This window comes from Caretta caretta, chromosome 8 (genome assembly GCF_965140235.1).
Source record: "Caretta caretta isolate rCarCar2 chromosome 8, rCarCar1.hap1, whole genome shotgun sequence".
In the NCBI taxonomy this organism is placed as follows: Eukaryota; Metazoa; Chordata; order Testudines; family Cheloniidae; genus Caretta; species Caretta caretta.
This window is the reverse complement of record NC_134213.1, coordinates 56,483,641-56,505,811: the sequence shown is the minus strand read 5'-3', so window position 1 is coordinate 56,505,811 and position 22,171 is coordinate 56,483,641. Positions and strand designations below refer to the sequence as shown.

Sequence of the window (22,171 nt, the reverse complement as noted above, 5' to 3'; positions counted from 1 at the left end):
ACCAACATAAGTGTGCCAAAAGAAACTCCCCCCATGCAGCCAGAAGAGAGTTTCTGACGGCTTAGCTAATGTCATTTCCCTGGTGGCTTAGCTGTACCAGCAGAACTCTTCCTGTCATGTCAGTTTATGCTATATCTCCAATAGGGGGTTCTGCCAGCATAGTTATGCCAGTAAAGCACAAGTAGTATAGATACACTTTCAGATACAGGTTTTAACAGCCGCTATGGCCCCCTTCCTCTCACAGAACCACTCTATCACTTCCTTCTCAGCCATTCTGTGCCACTCAATTCTACAAGATAGGGTATTTGTGATACATAGCACTTTCAGGCCTTGCCAAGCTGTAAGACTAGTCATGTAACTCTTTGACTTATAGAAGAAAAATCTTCTTTCAGAAATCCACAAAATAAACACTAGTGGTGTGAGGTTTAGCATAAAGTACATGAACTAGTCTAACAGGACTGGGAACACAGAAGGAGTGAATAATGCATGGCTTACTGCTGCTGGAGAAAAAGCAAGTTCAGTGTAGGCACCAGAGAAATCTTCCACAAAGTACCCACTTACTTCATGCTAAAGTTCACACAAAAGTTTTCTTTTTTTATAAGAAAAAGAAAATTCCATTAAAAGTGACATGGGGTCTGTACAGCAGCTGTAGAACCTGGAATTACTTAGCTCAGTTTTTTTTTTAAGTTGACAAGGTTTCAAATTGAGTGTCCTTTTAACTAAATACTGGCCTTATTGGAGATTTCAGACCTCATTCTTGTTTTTAATCTCTATTGCTGTGGAAGAGTCTCACACCAACAGAGCAACTTGACTATACAGTGAAACTGACAAACCAGGAAGTTGTCAAATGCAAAGCAAACAAACTGGCAAAATAATAAAAGTTTCTAATCTTTCAGTTAAAGAAATCCAACACCACTGAATTGAAACCAATTTCAGAGAGAAATATGATTTTAAAGTTGACTAACTAACTGCAAAGATTAGGAGAACAGGTTGTGTATACCTCTATCTTAACACTCAATATCCAAATCTTGTTGGTGAGGCAAATCTGGCATGTAGTCAACTAGCTCCTTAATGCATAAACTTTAGTTTAACTTGCCAAGGTTCAGCAAGTCTCAGAAGTACAAATTAGCTTTCAGTTGTATGTATTCATGGAAAAGTAATACAGCAAAACACAAAATGTCCAGTAAGTTCTTAGAGTGTATTGGGGCAACTTTTTGTTTAAGAAGGTGGATTTTCGACTTGATTCTAACAGGGAGGAACTAGTTGCAAATCTGAAGATCGAAGGCAATGGGGTGAATGTGATCACAAAATGATAGACTTCATGTTTCTAAGGAAAAGAATGAGTGAGAACAGCAGAATATGGGCAATGGACTTCAAAAAAAGCATACTTCGACAATATTTCTCTGTTAGTATGGAACTCTTCCAAATTCAGAGAGCTGGTAAGTAAGAAAATCTAAGGGAAAAAAGTTTTAGAAAGCTGGCAGTTTCTCAAAGAGACAAGATTAAAGGCACAACAGCAAATTATCCTTATGCTATAGGAAAAATAGTAAGAAGTCAATATGGCTCCATCAGAATCAGAAAATCAAAAAGGAATCCTACAAAAAGTGGAAACATGAATGGAAAATGAATACAAAAGACCTGTACAAACATGTAGGACAAAATGAGTTACACCTAGCAAAAAACATAAAAGGCAATAAAAGAGGTTTTCTACATACATGAGCAAGAGAAAGACCAAGGAAAGTGTGGGTCCTCTACTTAAGGATGGAAAACTAATAACTGACAGCATCAAGAAGGCTGCGGTGTTTAATACATATTTTGCCCCAGTCTTTACTAAAAAGGTAATTTGTGATCCAATACTTAACACAATATTAACTTAGGGGAAGAAACCCAAGCCAAACTAGGGAAAGAACAGGTTAAAGAATAAGGTCATGTCTACACTAGTGAGCTTAGAAGCACAGCTGTACCAGTCTTACAGTGGCACAGCTGAGCGACACCCATGAGCAACATAAATTTTGCTGACAGAAGTGATAGTGTAGACTTGGTCTAAGTTAAAATGTATTCAAGTTAGCAAGACCTTATGAAATTCACACTAGAGCATTTGAAGTAGCTGAAGCAATCACAGAACCATTAGCAATTATCTTTGAAAACTTATGGAGGATGTGTGCGGTCCCAGAGGACTAGAGAAGGAGAAACATAGTACCTATCTTTAAACAAGGGAACAAAGAGGACATGGGAAACCATAGACCAGTCAATCTAATGGCGATACCTGGAACAAATTATGAATCAATTTGTAAGCTCCTAGAGAATAACAGGGTTCTAAATATATGCTAATACTGGATTTGTCAAGGACAAATCATACAAAACTAATTTCTTTCTTTGATAAGGTTACTGGTCTAGTGTATGGGGGAAAACTGTAGACAGGATATCTTGATTTTAGTAAGGCTTGTGACACAGTCCCACATGACATTCTCTTAAGCAAACTAGGGAAATGTTGTCTACATGAAATTACTATAAGGTGGGTTGTAGCGAGGAGGTGCGACTCCTGCTCTGTCAGAAGGGGAAAGACCTGAGATTGCCTCCTGCTGGGCAGAACCAGACCACCTGCAGCCACCTCACCGGAAGCAGAGGGGCAGGACAGGAAGCTGGACTATAAAAGGCCAGCCTCCTAGCTCAGTAGGGGGAGAGTTGCCAGAAGAGCAAGACATCTCTTCCTTGCTGCTAGGGCCTGGAGCTGAAGGAGATGGCTGCCTGACCAGAGGAGTTACCTGAATTACCAGAGACCAGCAACACCAACGAACTGTCGGGGCTGCCACTGGCAGTTTACCCTGGAGAGACTGAGGACAACCCCAGAACCCAGGTGTCCCAAACTGGGGTGGGTAGGAAGGAGTCCAGGAGCACCAAATAGGGTTCAGCTGTGGAATTATTGTGAACTGGCCATGATGTTGCAGGAAGATCCCTGCTGACGTAGTGACAAACTACCCCGCCACTAACAGGGCCCTGGGCTGGAACACAGTGGAGTGGGAGGGCCTGCATCTCCATAGCCCGGGTACCCCATCTGTTGAAGGTGGCCACCTCCCCACTAGAGGCCAGGAGGCCTGAATTTGTCTGGTGCCCGCCAAAGCTAGGGCACCAGGCACACTTGCTGTCGCTCCCAGATGAGAACTAATTCCCCACCCTGAACTGCTGGACTGTATTGCACAGACTCAGCCTGAGCTGTAAACTGAATTGCCCTGAAAGAGGGACTTGGGGGGGAGAGACTAATTAAGGCCTGGGCTGATTGTCAGCCAGGCCTGCTAACTGCCCTGACTAAGGGACTGCGCAGAGGGACTAACTGCTACTTGGATTAATCACGAGGTGGACTCACTAGCTGGGAGCTGCACCCTGCTTGAGAAAAATCGAGGCAGCACAGCCTCCCGCCCTGTCAGAAGGGGGGAGATGCACGCCCCTTTTTACATGGAGATGCACAACTAGTTGAAAGATCGTACTCACAAAGTAGTTACCAGTAGTTTGCTGTCATACCGGGGAGGACATATCTAATGGGGTCCCAAAGGGTCTGTCCCTGAGTCTGGTCTCATTCAGTATTTTCATTAATAACTTGGATAAATACGGGGGGAGTATGCTTATAGAATCTGCAGATGACACCAAGCTACAAGGGGTTGCTAGCACTTTGGAGGGCAGGATTAGAATTCAAAATGACCTTGTTAAATTGGAGAACTGGTCTGAAATCAACAAGATGAAATTCAATACACTTTGGAAGGAAAAATCAAGTGCACAAATACAAAATGGAGAATAACCAGATAGGCAGTAGTACTGCAGAAAAGAATCTGGACCATCCCCGATGTGGTCCCAGCACAGATACCTACCAAAAATCAAACTTTTATTGTTCGTATAGATAATTTAAAAACAAACACCTAAACAACATGGAATGTATGTTGGAGGACAGCTGGAAGCACAAAGCATCTGCAAACCATTATATCCCACAAATTGTGACAACTTTCTTCTCATCAAAATAGCCCCAGACATTTCTTGACCCTAAACAGTGGGAGGAAAGAGAAATCCTAATTATGTTTTTCTATGAAGGGCATAAGGAGAGGGAGATATTTTATATTCAGTATAATCATGGCTTGATGTTTGATCCAGCCCTAAGTTGTGTTATAACGAAGGGCTGAGGTTTAGAGTGCACAATATAGTTTCATCTTAGACTTTATCAAATACCACTTTTCTGGTAAGTGAATAAAACTACTTATCTTACAATACATTTATCCTCAAATATAGTTGCAGTTGTAAAACTTAGGAAAACTTGACACTGCATATTTTTATAAAAGTTCAACCCCAATGCTATGATCCTACTCCACATATTCCAAGTCTTCTGTCTCCATTTATGTTGGGAAGGTCATTAGCACACACGTAAATCACCATGCATAAAAACTGATTTTGCTGGGGTTCCCAAGTAGGGCATACCAAACCAAACGTCATCTTTTCATATCACTGAATGATAATTATTTTGTGTCCCACCCAACAGAATAACTTGTTATACATGCCATGGCAGCCATTGAAAAAGTTTGACATTACCTAGTGTTATCACACATGTACATCCCATGCTAAGGCCCTGATCCAAAACCCACTGAAGTAAATGGGAATTTTTCAACTGATTTCAATGGACTTTAAATGAGGCCTTACAAGTTTGCGGCGGAAACTGAGGCACCAGATTCCACTGTGTGGTGTTGGCACGTGTATCCCGAAAGCATCTCCCAGCCCTCTGTCTAGAAAACTGCACATAATAGTGGTGTTAGACAGTGCTAGATTTACTGGTGGATGTATAATGCAAATGGTTTCTTTTGTAGACTGAAACAGGAAGTGATTGAATTTACAGTATTGTGTTCACAGCATTTTTGCTTTATTATGACAAATGTGAGATGTTAGGTAGGACTTGAATTTCAGATATTATAACTGTTCAATTTACCATACCTAACAAGCACAAGGTACCAAAAATGAAGATCTAGCTAAACAGGAAGGCAGTATGAAAGTTGTTTTGAAAAGTAAAATTGTTTATAGCACTAAAAAGTCACAGTGCATCAATGGTATAATCAAACACCTACATAATATATATTTTTAAAGAACATAAATATTTAGTAAATTCACTATGACATGAAAATAAGTTTCACATTCTTCCACACTTTTTTAAACTGTGGACAAAAAAAAGACATTCTCTAGACAGAAACAGCTCAGCTTCACAAATACTCCTTTGCTCCTTAAACATTCTTAGATATCACACACAGAATTTGCCATTCTGCTGCAGCTAACCTAGAAGTTTCTCCATAAAATCTAAGTATCACAAAAACAGGATTATATTTAGTGGACATGCACTAGTAATCTATACAATTGAACATTACACCAAGTAATACTGAATAAAACAACATTTGAAAATAAATCCTCGCCCTCCAATATGCTTGGTGACTGGAAATGTCAGTTTCATGGCACAGATTACAAAAAGAGTAGTAAAAACATTTTAGATAACAAAAAGAAATATTAAAAGTTATTCAAGAAGCCTATGAATTTTTCATATAGAGATGAAACTGACCCACAACAGCTGTCAAAATGGACATATATTTACAAATGTTAGACTTGAATGACAAGGAGTAGTGGAAAGCTTGTTCCTTTCCAACAGAAACCTAGGGATTTGAAAGTGTACAAATCGCATATACTTTAGAAACTCATCCATCTTAACTGTGAGCAAGATAAGAAGGGAGAAGACAAAGTGTAATATTCCTCACCTGCTTTAAGGGTCTTTTCACTTTCAGCTTCTAAACTAGAGACAGGAAGGCTGTACTGATAAAACCTTAGAGCAAAGAGAACATCACTGTGCTATTTCCCTAACATTGCGTATTCTCTTTAGCTGCAGCAAAGCATCACCACTAGGTGAAGGCAGGGTTCACCCCAGAAAAAAAAAACCCACCTGTTTATCATGCACATGAAAGGTAAATGCAAAACGTCACACAGCAGCCAACCGCCAAGTTTTAAAAAAAATAAACCTACTGTAAGACACTAAATGGTAAACCTGTCAAGTACTAACACATTTTCTTCCAAAGTGCTAAGCCATATTTGTTAAAGCTTTGGCTAAAACAGAATACTTAGAAGAGTTTGTAGTTGAAGCAGTTCTTTCCCTCAGTGATGAACTACAGTTATAGCTCACAACTGGTGTGGATAGAGTGCTATAAAATAAGATAGTCTCGCTGCAACACAATGCCATCATGCTGGAATTTTAAAAGGGGATTTTTGTTGCAAAATTGTATTTCCAAGGAAGAGAATCCTTTAGAGCAAAGTCTATGATAATTTCCACGATAAAGTCTGCCATTACACTGGATATACCAGGACTTTAGAATTGTCTGAGAAGATTTTGTACAATAAAATGTTATCTGCCAAGCACATGTGCACAGGATAATTCTGCAACAGGAGTCAAAGACCAGAAATTAGAGAGTGCACAGGGACTGCCCGGGGGGGGCGGGGAGAGAAGGTTTCCTTTTTTAATATAATTTTTTTCTGATACTGAAATTAATGAAATCTAGCAGGTAGCAAGATTTTTTTAAAGTGTCAGAAATTTTTCCCTTAATCCTTCATCTTGGTCTACTGAAAACTTACCTGGACTATTACCAATAATCTAAGTCTTTCAAGGAATCAGATTACTACTGTAAATACCTTGGAGCCAAAATGGTATGCTGTTATCAGAATTGAGTTCTTCAACGTCTTTTACAGTGACAGTAGTTAGCAAATCACCACCATTACCATACCCCCACAACATCTGCTACTATTGACTACTACCATTGACTACTTTAGACCCTCGATATTTCACCTAAGGGCTGGTATAATTGTGTCAAGCATATTAGCAGACCAACAGCTTTTCCTGGACTAAGTTAAGACATTCCATGCTGGAACCTTTGCTTGATCTGATACCATAAACTGGGAATAAAAAAAGCATATCTTTGATAACAATGGAATGCACTGGAGAAGGTTATTCAGTCCCCTGGGGAAAAAATTAAATTAAAAATAAAACCCAGAATACCATCTAATTATAATAAGAAGTATGCTCTGTGAGTAGTCTGAAGACATCCCAAGTACTGTCCATGAAGATGACGGTGGTGTCTCCTTAATATTAAAGAAATCACAGCTATAAAAATTAGAGTCCTCTCTCCAAACCTTCTCGCAAAGCCTATTTATGTTCCTTTGTTGGTGCATAGTAGAGTTCCATGGGTTTGTTCACTTTCCAGTATTTCTCACTGACCAGCTCCAAGGAAAAGGAACCATTTAATACCTAAAGGAGGAGAAAAAACCAACAGTTCCTAAAATATATTTTCCATCATCTCGCTATGAACTTCTGATGCTCCTGTCACTACTATCTGGTCACTGTGAAAACCCTGCAGTAGACTTAGAGAGGAACATTTACAGAACAGAAGCCTCCTGTGGTTCTGGCTGCAGTTAATAGATATTTCCTGTAGTGCCTGTCATTAAATATGTTATCAGTGTTTCTGGTTGCTTATCTGCTCATAATCCAGTGACTAGCACCTCAATTCTAATACTCGCTAGTTCCTAGCAATACAGATTAGATCTTAACTATACTGATCACCACCCTTTCATTTATTATGTTTTGGGGGGGGCAGGGGCGGTATTTCTATCCCACCCCTACCCAGTAGCATCAACCAATGTGCTAGTTACTTTCCAAACACAAGAAATCATGATCTCTTCTCGTAAGATCTTGCATGTTAACAAGAAAAACAAATAGACAAGGACAGGGGCAAGGAGAATCAACAAGCAGCAAGGTAATCAGCGGATGACTATGTCATCACGATATATCCAAACTGTTACTGGAACAATGAGTTTTTGGTGTGTTGGATGTACGGTGGTGAGTTTTTGGAAGAAGCAGACAAATGATGTGTAGAGGTTGGCATCACTGATGAATAGGGAAGCCTGCATGATGTGCAGAGCAACACAGGTGGATAAGTAAGGAGGGAAAGAACTATGCAGGAACTTGAAAGCAAAGAAATAAGCTCGAAATTTCACTTTAAATTTATGCACCAAGACCTGAGGTCAGGTCTCAGCTTCCCTACCAACAGGAATTTAAAATAGCTAGTGATACTGAGTATTCATCTAGCTAATGACTGTATTGTCCAGTGTCAGATGCCAGTGATTTTGACTGAATTTCTGTGGATTGTGTTCATTTAATATTTGCCTGTCTGAAATACTACTTAGGTGTGAATTTGACTTTATACCAATAGATGTGCCTCCTACTGATAAAAAGGCAGACTGAACTTGCCTAGGAAGTGCTACCACCCTTTGGCAATGAAGGACATTCTCAATAAGCAAGTCCTCAAATCAAAGTACCACTTTTTTCCTCCTAAATTTTTACATGTAAAATAAAGAGCCAGATCTTCAGCTTGCATAAATTAGTAAAATCCCAGTGATGTCAACGGAGCCACACCATTTACCCTAGGTCAGGGGATTGTGCCCAGAGCATCCACACATTTACATGCCACTCCTTTTCTACTATCAATGCTTTTGCTGTATGTAATGGCCACAGAACAGACTTTTGCCTAAACCATCACAGCGAATAACGCTCGTGCTATGCTTGCTTTTAAAAATGGATTATGAATACAATCCATAGACCAATTTATAGAAGGAATCCAAACAGGATAACAAATCCACTGTGCCTTCAAGTTGTAGTATTATTGGGTCTAAACATTTCTAAATTAGACAGAGTATCAACCAGATCAACTACTCACAGTGTACTGGCCATTGGCCGTAGCAATGTAAATTGTATACTGCTTCTCACTGGCTGTGTCAAGATTCATCTGGTTTGACTCTCCTTTGCTCCGAAGTTCCTCCAAAGCCAACCTCACAGCTAGGTACTTAGACAAGTGATCAACTGTGGCATTGCCCGAGGTCTTTATATACCTGCAACAGTATCAACAAAGACAACCAAACATATTTGAATCACTTGTGCAGAAAAAGGCACTAGATAAGCTGCATATGTAAAAGTAAACAAACTTGTATGTAAAGAGTACAGTGTGCCTCAGTGTTTTGACTTAAGATACAAAAGAAGCAATTTACTGAACAAGAAAAGAAGTCCTCACACCTCTCTCAACTTCCTCTTCCACAGGTTCCCACTCTATTTGTGGATAGGAAATATTACTACTTTGTCATCTGCCTGAATTAACTGATCGTGCGACATTTAAAAAAAAAAATTCACGACTGCTCAAATCCTCTGAACACAGATGTGTGACATCAACTCAGTGGACAAGAATTGGATACTTGGCATGCTCTGTGACCTCTTTCCTTGCTCTAGCTACTCTTCATTGACTCCTCATTCTCTGGAAATCTAAACCAAAGAGTGAGATTTTCAAAAGTGCCGAATGCCCTGGGATGTTGTACTTCTAGAACCCATGAGAAAGCTCTCGTGCTGAAGAGGAATAAGAAAGAAGGTTCCAGATATTTCAGGAAATTCTAGAAAAAAAATACAAACCTGCATACTGCAGATTTCAGAACTTATGAGCATGGATCTGGACCGGATTAAACAGACTTTAGAGTGAGATTCACTTTTAATAGGACTTGTGCTCCTGAGCCACTTTTGAAAAATTTCACTCTTCTTTCCCAATTTCCAAAGACAAAGGAATTCACATGTTGATCCATTCAGTTACACTCTAACACTTACATAAGGCTTATTTTTATATACATATTTTCAAAAGGAGTGAGAAGGGACTGGAATCTAAAATCATCTGTGGTCTTAAAATGCAGTCAACCAAGCATACCACACCAAGAATAGTGGTGTGTTCTTAACTTTTAGGAACTTTTTCTACAATCAAAGCGTTAAAACAGACTATAATACTATAAAATATGAACAAAAATAAATGGCTACCCTATTTAGGACGGTGAAAGTGCATTCAGTTCAACAGGACAAGATATAACTAGAGAAGAAATGTCTACATTTGATTTCAAAAAGCCTCAAGAAACAACAGATTAAGTAAAAAGAAAAGGAGTACTTTTGGCACCTTAGACACTAACCAATTTATTTGAGCATAAGCTTTCGTGAGTTACAGCTCACTTCATCGGATGCATACTGTGGAAAGTGTAGAAGATCTTTTTATATACACACAAAGCATGAAAAAATACCTCCTCCCACCCCACTCTCCTGCTGCTAATAGCTTATCTAAAGTGACCACTCTCCTTACAATGTGTATGATAATCAAGGTGAGCCATTTCCAGCACAAATCCAGGGTTTAACAAGAACGTCTGGGGGGGGGGGGGGGTAAGGAAAAAACAAGGGGAAATAGGTTACCTTGCATAATGACTTAGCCACTCCCAGTCTCTATTCAAGCCTAAGTTAATTGTATCAAATTTGCAAATGAATTCCAATTCAATAGTTTCTCGCTGGAGTCTGGATTTGAAGTTTTTTTGTTTTAAGATAGCGACCTTCATGTCTGTGATTGCGTGACCAGAGAGACTGAAGTGTTCTCCGACTGGTTTATGAATGTTATAATTCTTGACATCTGATTTGTGTCCATTTATTCTTTTACGTAGAGACTGTCCAGTTTGACCAATGTACATGGCAGAGGGGCATTGCTGGCACATGATGGCATATATCACATTGGTGGATGTGCAGGTGAACGAGCCTCTGATAGTGTGGCTGATGTTATTAGGCCCTGTGATGGTGTCCCCTGAATAGATATGTGGGCACAGTTGGCAACAGGCTTTGTTGCAAGGATAGGTTCCTGGGTTAGTGGTTCTGTTGTGTGGTATGTGGTTGCTGGTGAGTATTTGCTTCAGTATTTGCTCCTCAGGCCCTACGCTACCAGCACTCCCAGCTACCTTCGAGACACCACTGACTTCCTGAGGAAACGACAATCCTTCGGTGATCTTCCTGATAACACCATCCTGGCCAATATGGATGTAGAAGCCCTCTACACCAACATTCCACACAAAGATGGACTACAAGCCGTCAAGAACACTATCCCCGATAATGTCACGGCTAACCTGGTGGCTGAACTTTGTGACTTTGTCCTTACCCATCACTATTTTACATTTGGGGACAATGTATACCTTCAGATCAGCGGCACTGCTATGGGTACCCGCATGGCCCCACAGTATGCCAACATTTTTATGGCTGACTTAGAACAACACTTCCTCAGCTCTCGTCCCCTAACGCCCCTACTCTACTTGCGCTATATTGATGACATCATCATCTGGACCCATGGAAAAGAAGCCCTTGAGGAATTCCACCATGGATTTCAACAATTTCCATCCCACCATCAACCTCAGCCTGGTCCAGTCCACACAAGAGATACACTTCCTGGACACTACAGTGCTAATAAACGATGGTCACATAAACACCCTATACCGGAAACCTACTGACCGCTATTCCTACCTACATGCCTCTAGCTTTCACCCTGACCACACCACACGATCCATCGTCTACAGCCAAGCTCTGCGATACAACCGCATTTGCTCCAACCCCTCAGACAGAGACAAACACCTACAAGAGCTCTATCAAGCATTCTTACAACTACAATACCCACCTGCGGAAGTGAAGAAACAGATTGATAGAGCCAGAAGAGTCCTCAGAAGTCTCCTACTACAGGACAGGCCTAACAAAGAAAATAACAGGACGCCACTAGCCGTCACCTTCAGCCCCCAACTAAAACCCCTCCAACACATTATTAAGGATCTACAACCTATCCTGAAGGATGACCCAACACTCTCACAAACCTTGGGAGACAGGCCAGTCCTTGCCTACAGACAGCCCCCCAACCTGAAGCATATACTCACCAGCAACCACTTACCACACAACAGAACCACTAACCCAGGAACCTATCCTTGCAACAAAGCCTGTTGCCAACTGTGCCCACATATCTATTCAGGAGACACCATCACAGGGCCTAATAACATCAGCCACACTATCAGAGGCTCTTTCACTTGCACATCCACCAATGTGATATATGCCATCATGTGCCAGCAATGCCCCTCTGCCATGTACATTGGTCAAACTGGACAGTCTCTACGTAAAAGAATAAATGGACACAAATCAGATGTTATAATTCTTGACATTCATAAACCAGTCGGAGAACACTTCAATCTCTCTGGTCATGCGATTACAGACATGAAAGTTGTGATATTACAACAAAAAAACTTCAAATCCAGACTCCAGCGAGAAACTGTTGAATTGGAATTCATTTGAAAATTTGATACAATTAACTTAGGCTTGAATAGAGACTGGGAGTGGCTAAGTCATTATGCAAGGTAACCTATTTCCCCTTGTTTTTTCATACCCCCCCCCCAGACGTTCTTGTTAAACCCTGAATTTGTGCTGGAAATGGCCCACCTCGATTATCATACACATTATAAGGAGAGTGGTCACTTTAGATAAGCTATTACCAGCAGGAGAGTGGGTTTGTGTGGGGAGGGGGGGTGAGAAAATCAAGTTGGGCCATTTCCAGCACAAATCCAGGTTATCATACACATTGTAAGGAGAGTGATCACTTTAGGTAAGCTATTAGCAGCAGGAGAGTGGGGTGGGAGGAGGTATTTTTTCATGCTTTGTGTGTACATAAAAAGATCTTCTACACTTTCCACAGTATGCATCCGATGAAGTGAGCTGTAGCTCACGAAAGCTTATGCTCAAATAAATTGGTTAGTCTCTAAGGTGCCACAAGTCCTCCTTTTCTTTTTGCGAATACAGACTAACACGGCTGTTACTCTGAAACAGATTAAGTAGCACTAAGACAATTATTAAAAGATGTTGAAGATACTTACCTGGTCTGTGCACTGTCATCATTCTCCATGAGTGTAGGATGGGGCCTGAAGACTAATTCTATTTCACTAGCACCGTCCATTACTGGGTCTATTGCCACAGTTGTATTGTTATTGTCCAATTCTAGCCCAGAATCATCTGATGTTTTGGTTCTTTTGTTACTAGGCCCTGCTTCCTGATTGCTGTGTGTTGAAGCATTGCTACAGTGTGAACTGTCACCATTATCCTCTGCTCCACTGCCATTCTCAATCTGTTGTTTCTTGCCTCGTTGTAGCCTGTTTAAAGATATATGTAAATAAAAGTGATCTCCGCAGCAGCCAATCAGAATTCAGAATTAATCAAATTTCTTTAAATTTTCCCACGCTGGCTCACACAGTATCTCTCAAACAATTTTTTTTCAATTGTCTATAATCAATCACACACAAAGGGTGTTATAGTAACCATATTTCTAGACACCAACATTTCATATTAATTATCAGTTATAAGTTCAACAACAATGAATTTTTGTAACGTTCTTTTCCATAGAGCAACTATGCTTAAATATTTTGTTCTGATACTGAAGCTATAAAAAGGATTTTCTTTTTTATATATATGCACATATATTATACACATGAACAACTTTGTTTTAAAAGGTGTAAACTCTGAAACAGATTCTTATAGAAATATCCCATACAGTTTAATAGCTTATATTTTTCCAACATTTTGTTGTAGCAGAAGGCCTTTGGGAACACAGGTCAATAATTATTTTCACACAAGACTGCAGATTCTTTTCTGAACATTACTGTGTTTCCTGGACACACACACACTCAAGTTGTTATATATCAGAATAGTGTATTTACATCTTCCCATCCAAGACAGATTGGAAAACTGAGCAACCTGAAAAGGACACTGTGTACTATGTTTCCAAACATCACATATTTAATTGTATTAGATTCAACAATGCATTGGCAAAATATTAATGACCTACAATTGATTTATGCCATCCTGTTCTTAATTCTTTTATCTAAATATGATCTCATATGTATGCCACCATATTAGTTACTTTGAGCACTGTGAAAGAGTAATAATCGTACCACCAGTGTGAGTTTCAAGCACATTTTATTCTGTAGTTTATTTATACAAATTGTTTCTCTTTTAGGCTTAAATATAGTGCTACAGCAAGCTGAGAAATTCTATGTATGCTTTTCAGCCTTGCAAAATAAATTGTCAATAAAATGTCCCAGTCCAGATGCAAGATCTATTTCCCTGTTAAACCCTATCCCCCATGACAAAAGACAACCTAAACCAAAAATCCTTACAAATGATATTTTACTTACCCAACAACAACAAAATCCCTTATACCAGGTCAAGTATTCTAAAACATCTAGATGTTAGGGGTGTTCTCTTCAAACACAAGGTTGCCCAATTGGGGCAATTCTTTGTACAGGTTTCACTGTACTGTATAATTTGAGCATCTGTATGATGATGTAAAAATACTCTGATGCCTCTACTTTTACTGATTTACAACCTGGGTTCTTACTGTGATACTGATGTCCATCTTTTGCACACAGTACAATCACTAGTTTGTGAAGCCTAATATTTGGCTGTCATGGAGAGTTTGGGAAGTGATACAGGAACTCAAATTGCTGCTCAAAAGGAGAAAATTTTACTTTTTTTAAGACTAATAAAAAGTATCTGGAAAAAATGCTTACCTACCTTTCATAACTGTTGTTCTTAGAGATGTGTTTGCTCATGTCCATTCCATTCTAGGTGTGTGCACACCCACATGCGCGGCAGGAGATTTTTGCCTCAGCGATATCTGTAAAGTCAGCTGTAGCACCCTCTTGAGGGCTGTGCCAATGCATCAGTATATTAGGCACTGCCAACCCTACGCCCTCTCAATTCCTTCTTGCCAGCAACTCCGACAGAAGGGAGGGTAATGGAATGAACATGAGCAACACATCTCAAAGAACAACAATTACAAAAAGGTAGTTAACTGTTTTTTCTTCTTCAAGTGCTTGCTCATGTCAATTCCATTACAGGTAACTCACAAGCAGTATCCCTGGTGGCAGGCTCGGAGTACACAGCTGTGTGGCTTGCAACACAGCTCTGCCAAAGCCAGCATCGTCTCGGGCTTGCTGGGTGAGCACATGAGATGTAAATGTGTGGATAGATGACCAGAAAGCGGCCCTGCAGATATCCTGAATCAGCACCTGGGCCAGGAAGGCTACCAACGAAGCCTGTGCCCAAGTCGAGTGGACAGTCGCAGACACCAGTGGAAGCACCTTTGCCAGGTCATAGCAGTAATGGATAAAGGCTGTAATCCAGGATGAAATACTCTGCACAGACACTAGGCAACCTTTCATCCTGTCTGCCACCACAACGAACAACTGTGTTGACTTACGAAACAGCTTGGTCCTGTCTATATAGAAGGCAAGCGCCCTCCTGATGTTCAGGGCATGCAACTTGTGCTCCTCTTCCAATTTATGAGGCTTCTGAAAGAAGATAGGTAAGTATATGTCTTGACTGGTATGAAACTGTGAAACTACCTTCGGCAGGAACGTTGGATGCAGCTGCAGTTGGACCTCGTCCTTGCAGAACACCGTATAGGATTGCTCTGAAGTAAGCACCCGGATCTCAGAGACTTATGGGTGGACATTATTGCAACCAGGAAATAAACTTTCCAGAAGAAGAGGAGAAGGGGGCAGGAGCTAGAGGTTCAAAGGGAGGACCCAGGAGCCTCAACAGCCCGAGATTCAAGTCCCAGGGAGGGACGGGATCCCTGATGTTTGGATGGAGATGCTCCAGACCTTTCAAAAACCTGAACCGACATGTCATGAGCAAAGACCAACCTATCCTGGAGCGGAGGGCGGAAGGCTGAAATAGTGGCCAAGTGAACTTTGATCGATGACAGGGACAATGCCTGGAGCTTGAGGTATAGAAGATAGTCAAGGATCACCTGCAGCGAGGACTGCTCAGCCCAGATCCCTGGTCTGAGGCCCAGCACACAAACCTCTTCCACTTGGTCAGGTAGGTTGCTCTGGTGGAGGGCTTTCTGCTACCCAACAAGACCTGTTGGACCCAGGCTGAGCATTCACATTCCTCAGCATTTAGCCATGCAGAAGCCACTCTGTCAAGTGCAGCACCTCTAGGTTCAGATACAGAAGACTGCCGTGGTTCTGGGACAGCCGGTCTGGCTAGAGAGGTAGCTGCAGTGGGGCAGCTACCCAAAGATGCAACAGCATGCCGAACCAGTGCTGCTGAGGCCACGCAGGAGCTATCAGGATCACCTTCGCCTTGTCCTGTTTGATCTTCATAAGGACCTTGTGGATTAGCGGCACCAGTGGACAGAAGTACATCAGAGCCCCCAACCATGGGAACAGAAAGGCATCTGACAGGGAGCCCCTGTCCAATCCCCAGAACAAGCAGAACACGTGACATTTCCTGTTCTGACAAGATGCGAACAGATCCACCTAGGGAATCCCCCACCTCTGGAAGATCACACTGACCACCTCTGGGTGGAGCGACCACTCATGGCAAGAAGAGACGGTCCGGCTGAGGCAATCTGCTACCATGTTCTTGGCCCTGGGCAGATGTGGGGCCACCAGATGGAATGCATGCCGCACACAGAAGCCCTACAGGCAGAAAGCTTCTTGGCAAAGGGCTGATGACCTGGCTCTGCCCTACCTGTTGATATAATACATCACTGCGGTATTGTCTGTCAGGACCTGCACCACTTTGCCCTTCTCTTGGGGCAGGCAGGCCAGGCGAACCGCTTTGAGCTCCCTGACATTTATGTGGAGGGACAGATCGTCCCACGACCAGTTGCCTTGCGTGCTGAGCTCACTCAGGTGGGATCCCCAACCAAGGTCTGAGGCATCAGAAACCAGGGTCGGGGATGGGGTCACGAAAGGAACTTCCTCCAGCACCGACTCAGGACTCAACCACCAATCCGGGAACGATTGGATGTGAACCGGCACCCTGACCACCTGGTCTAGATCATGTCTATTGGGGATGTAGACCCACGCCAACCACACCTGCATTGGCCGGAGATGGATTCGGGCATGTTGGACCACAAATGTACATGCAGCCATGTGGTCCAACAACCACAGGCAGATGTGAGAAGCGCTGAGTGGGTAGTTTTTCATATGGGAGATCAGGTCCGACATAGCCTGGAAATGTGCTTCTGGAAGGAAGGCTCTGGCTTATGTGGAGTCGAGAACCGTCCCAATGAACTCTCTTCATTGCACTAGCCTTAAGGTTGATTTCTTTTTGTTTACCAACGGGCCCAGGTTGCAGCAGGTGGAATTAACCAGATCAAGGCTCCTTTGCCCTGTTCCCAAGATCTGCCCTTGATGAGCAAATCAAGATATGAACCGCTCGGCGCCTGAGGTTAGCAGCCACTGGTGCCATACATTTTGTAAACACCCTTGAGGCAGACAAGAAGCCAAAGGGCAGCATCATGAACTGGAAATGGTGCCTGCCCACCACAAAATGGAGGAATTGTCTGTGACCTTGGAAGATGCAGATATGGAAATAGGCATTCTTCAGATCGAGGGCGGCGTACCTGTCTCCCAGATCCAGGGAGGGGATGATGGAGGCCAGGGAGACCATGCGTAACTTCAACTTTTTGAGCGACTTATTCTGGACCTGCAGCGCCTCAATGCGTCTTAGACCCTCTTTTACTTTCAGAGTAGGAAATAACAGGAGTTAGAACTCTTTTCCCCTCATGTTCCAGGGGACCTCCTCCACTGCCCCCAGCTGCATGAGGTTCTCAACCTCTTGTATGAGGAGTTGTTCATGAGATGGGTCCCTGAAGAGGAACAGGGAAGGTGAGGGGTGGCCGAGAATTGCAGGGTGTAGCCCTGAGATACAATGTCTAGCACCCAACTGTCCGAGGTGACCCGTGACCAGGCCGAACGGTAGGGACAAAGACAGTTGAGGAAAGAACAAGGCAAATCCAGGGAGTTGACTGGGGCATCGCTCTTAAACGCACCCTCAAAACGAGCATTTCTCATCCAGAGAGGCTTCGATGGGCTGGATTGTGCGGGGAAGCGGGAGGAGGAAGGGCGGCAATGACCAAATCTTGTGTCTCTATCCCTTCTCCTTGTAGGCCCCTGTCAAGGCTGCCAAGGCCTTAGCGGTGGGGGTGGCCGGAATTGCTTCCTCATCAACTGTGGCATATACAGACCCAGCAAGCGAAGGGTGGCCCGAGTGTCCTTCCCATGCAGCCTCGGGTCAGTCTGTTCTGCGAGGAGACCATTCCCATCAAAGAGAAGATCCTGGATCGAGGCCTGCATCTCCTGGGACAGGCCAGAGGTCTGAAGCCAGGAGCTGCTCCTCATGACCACTCCTCCTCCACCAGGGCCCCGAATTCATGGGCCAAGTCCTGGGGCAGTGAATCCTTGAATTTACGGAGAGAGTCCCATAAGTTGAAGTTATATTTCCCCAAGAGAGCCTGGTGGTTGGCACCCAGAACTGAAGGCTGGCCGTCAAATAAATCTTTCTCCCAAAAAGGTCCAGTGTCTTGGCCTCTTTATTCTTGAGATTCGATTTGGTTCGTCCCTTATCTGTCCCTCTCGTTGGCCACAGAGACGACCAGCGAGCCCGGAGGACGGTGGGTATACAAATATTCAAACCCCTTGGCCGGCAGGAAATACTTTTTCTTGGCATTCTTGGAGGTGGGAGGGATGGAAGAAGGAATTTGCTGAAGAGCTTTTGCTATTTTTAGGACCCTATCATGTACTGGTAGCACAACACGGACGGGGGTAGAAGCCAAGAGCACACTGAACAGGGTGTCTGCCTGTTCAGCTATCTCCTCCACTTCCAAGCCTAAGTTCTTAGCCACCCTACAAAGCAGGGCATGATGTTCTTTGAAATCGTCTGGCGAACTGACAGGGGAAGGGCTCACCACCACCTCTTCCGGGGATGAGGACAACGACTGGGTCCCTGGGGGAGGCCCTGAGAGATCATCCCCCATGGGGAAAGAGGGTTTCGGTGTAAGCGCTTGGTCCTCTACCCCGACCTCCAACTGTGCCTTGCGCACCAAGCTTAGTGCTGCCAGTGCCACTGGTTGTCGCTCTGAGATGGTCGTCGAGGAATGGATGAGCGAGGCATTGGCATCACAGGCATGCTCCACGTGCTCCAGTAGGGTCATTGTGCTGGCCACTGACCTTGCTGCCACGACGGCATCACAGAGGTTGATGCAGCCTCAGGTGCCCACTCGCGCCAGTGCAGTCGTGGTGAAGGGCTGAATTCCATTTTTGAAACCAGAGGAAATACCTTCCCCTTGATCACAGAGGGGTTGTTGAAGCTTGCGTCTCATGGCTAACCATTGCTGCAGAAAACCGGTGCCTCGAGTAGGAGGATCAGTATCGTGACAGAGACCACTCCCACCATGGAGATCGACGGCTAGGACACAGCTGGTGGGAGGATGATTGGTGCTGGCAATACAGTGACTGGTGCCTTCCTCTAGGCGACCTGCATTGAGAGGGCAGAGACCATGAACATGGTGCTGGCAATGCAGGATGTCCTGCAGAAGACAGACCTGGGGCATGGAGACAGAGAGCGCCATCACATCTCCGGAGACCGGCCTCGTTCGCCCGCCCTCTGACGGGTCTTTACGGCTGGCTTGCCCTCACTGGGAGCCTTTGCCATGACCTCTGACACTCATGGTGCTGGAGGCACTGGTAGAGGCCTCTGCTCTCTAGGTGCCGGGAAGACATAGGCACTGCCACCAGTTTGGGTCCCCTACCCACCTCCTGGAATCGGTGGCAGATCCCTGTGGGAACTAGGGGGCCCCCATCAGGGGGATGTCCCCATATGACTCCAGTGTGGGCTGTCAGCCCAAACTGGGTCCTTTGCCCTTCTTGCTTGGTGCCAGGGAGTCACTTCTTTGACCTCTTCTTAGACACGGTGCTGGAGGTGCGCTGAGCACTGAGGCTGAGGTGCTCAGGGCAGAGTCTGACCAGGAAAGCTGGGACACCAGACAGAGAACAGCCTCCATGAGGAGGGCCCTCAAATGGATGTCTTGCTCTTTCTGAGTTCTGGGACGAAAGTTCTTACAGATGCGACACTTTTCCTTCACATGTGATTCCCCCATGCATTTGAGGCAGCTGCTATGCAGGTCACTAACAGGCATGGGCCTGTTACAGTCAGAGCAGGGCTTAAAATCTGGAGATCGGGGCATGCCCCATCTGACACGAAGTCCCTGCTGGGACTCTCTCTCTAACTACACTACTTAACAACTACCTATTAACTAACCACTGTAAATTAACAAAGATTTAAGGCTCAAAGACTGAAGTAGAAGAACCGCAAGTCCTTGCGAGGCAAGGGAAAGTTGCTGCAACTAACCACTAAAGGCGGTAAGAACGAACTGAGAGGGCGTAGGGCCAGTGGCACTTAATATACTGAAGCATGGGTGTGCACTCCAGAAGGCGCTACAGTCGACCCTAAGGGTACTGCTAAGGCAAAAATCTCTGACAGCTGCACATATGGGCGTGCGCACACCTTAGAACGGAATCTACATGAGCAAGCACTCAAAGAAGTTTTTATGGTTTAGTTTGCTTTGAATTTTAAGTTAATGTTACAATAATCACAAACAACCCACCTTCAGAGCCCCATACCTGTTCATTGCTTGAATCTTTAATCCCTCCTCAATGCTGTGGCTCAGAGCTTGCTGGTTATTGTGCTTACTGATCCTTGCTAGAACTCTCTCTTGATGAGCCTCATATTCATCACGACTTGGGTAAATTTTACTGATGAGGGCATCAAAATTTGGATCTGGTCTCAGTGATCTTTTAGAAACAAGCTTTTTACGACACGTGGGACACTCTTTGTTTCTAAACCAACAAAAAAAGAAAGGGGACAACAAATGTTCTTCATGGCTGTAATCCAGAGTTCCCTGTCATGATGCAGTTCATGCTTTCCCTATGACATTGACTGTACAGCCAACGTCCTCTTAGTATTGTCTAGGAATAGATCCCCCTCTGCCTAAGCATTTGACAGTAGTTATTACACTCCCTCCCCTAAGTGAGAGTTAGTTTTTATTCTTACTGAGAAGTCTGCAGTGATCACAGCTTATATTTACATTTAAGGATTCAAGTGTCTAGCTTTTCTTTGCAAACAGGTTCTTTCCCTTAGCCTCTCAAATTGTGTCTTAATTAATAAAAATATCTTTTACACAACTCAAATTAGCATCCTAGTCAAGACAAGACAGTTCATAGCTTTCACCTGAATTCGTAAATCAAGTTAAAAACTATGAAGAATCCTACTTTTTAGCTTGACCTGCTAAATCATGTGAAAACTACCAACTGTCTTCTCTTCACTAGGATTTTACTTTGACTTGGTTAATTCACATTAAGAACATTTCTTCCCCCCAATGAAAGCAAGAGCTCCATGGTGGCGACCATATTTGTGTCAGACAGTGTTCATTCATTGACATTCTTACTACTCTAACTTCTAATTAAATTACAAAATGGAGACAAATATACCCTTTTCTATTGCATGTTCCAGTTCATTCAATAATGAATGAAAATATCCCTTGACAAATTTTTTGTTTCTATTTCACGACACATAGGAATCATTTTGCTGGACATGAGATTAGAACAATCTATTTAAACATGCATAGTTTTTATTGTCTAAGACAGGAGGGTTAATTTTTGCAGAGTAGTGCAGCACTGCCCATTTTCTATTTTCTCTAGCTCAGCAGTTTTAAACTTGTGGTCCATGGACCCATGGGAATTGCAGACTATGTCTAAGATTTCCAAGAGGGTCCGGACCCCTATTCAAAAAATTGTAGGGGTCCGCAAATGAGAAAAGGTTGAAAAACATGTATCTGGTTTAATCACTGGCATTCTGATTAAACTAAGGCACAAATAAAATAGTAAGGGGATCAGATGTGACATCTCAACACCGGTCATTATGATTATCATACTGTCATTGTTATTCTCATAGGTTTGATATTTGTATCATTGGATTCGTTTTAAATACAAAATAAATACATGTTCCATACATTAGGGAATCTTGTACTCTATACATTTACATATTCATTTGGTAAGATTCCACTGAGACAGTTTAGTTAATTCTTGTACTATGATTTGTTGTTACTAGACCTAGCTAGCTTAAGAAAGGAGGATTTTTTTCTGTTCCTTAAACCATGATTTCTTTCTTCTACATTGGTGTATATAAGGAAATGGGTATACTTCCTCCTAATATCTGGACTGCCACAAGAGAACAAACATTTAAACAGTGAAATTACATGAGAGTACACACATTAGGTACTGGATGCAATGTTCTTTGGTTCCTTGCAATCTAGTAGTGGTGTGTTTGCGTATCTCTGAACACATGGGGCTTCAAAGGGGCCTCGTATCATTTTGATTCTTGACCACCATCCCC

At 43.0% G+C, this 22,171-nt stretch overlaps 2 protein-coding genes across 5 annotated transcripts in view; one reads left to right on the top strand and one right to left on the bottom strand.

Annotated features, from left to right (window-relative positions):
• TRMT1L (tRNA methyltransferase 1L) overlaps positions 1–10,066 on the top strand; it is a 63,512-nt gene extending 53,446 nt beyond the window's left edge. Inside the window, exon 17 of one of the 2 annotated variants that reach the window (XM_048860599.2) lies at positions 9,152–10,066. In XM_048860599.2, coding sequence (XP_048716556.1) covers positions 9,152–9,174 — 23 coding nt within the window. In that variant the 3' untranslated portion in view covers positions 9,175–10,066. Of the gene's footprint in view, positions 1–1,252; positions 5,066–9,151 lie in introns of those variants that run through there. The other variant, XM_048860600.2, reaches the window with a different exon arrangement.
• Positions 4,876–22,171, bottom strand: part of RNF2 (ring finger protein 2) — a 64,125-nt gene continuing 46,829 nt past the window's right edge. For all 3 annotated transcript variants that reach the window (XM_048860607.2, XM_048860606.2, XM_048860604.2), the window contains 4 exons: positions 20,401–20,616; positions 12,799–13,071; positions 8,775–8,946; positions 4,876–7,309 (listed from right to left, as the gene is read on the bottom strand). In XM_048860607.2, the coding sequence (XP_048716564.1) occupies positions 7,208–7,309; positions 8,775–8,946; positions 12,799–13,071; positions 20,401–20,616 (763 nt within the window). In that variant the 3' untranslated portion in view covers positions 4,876–7,207. The remainder of the gene's footprint in view (positions 7,310–8,774; positions 8,947–12,798; positions 13,072–20,400; positions 20,617–22,171) is intronic.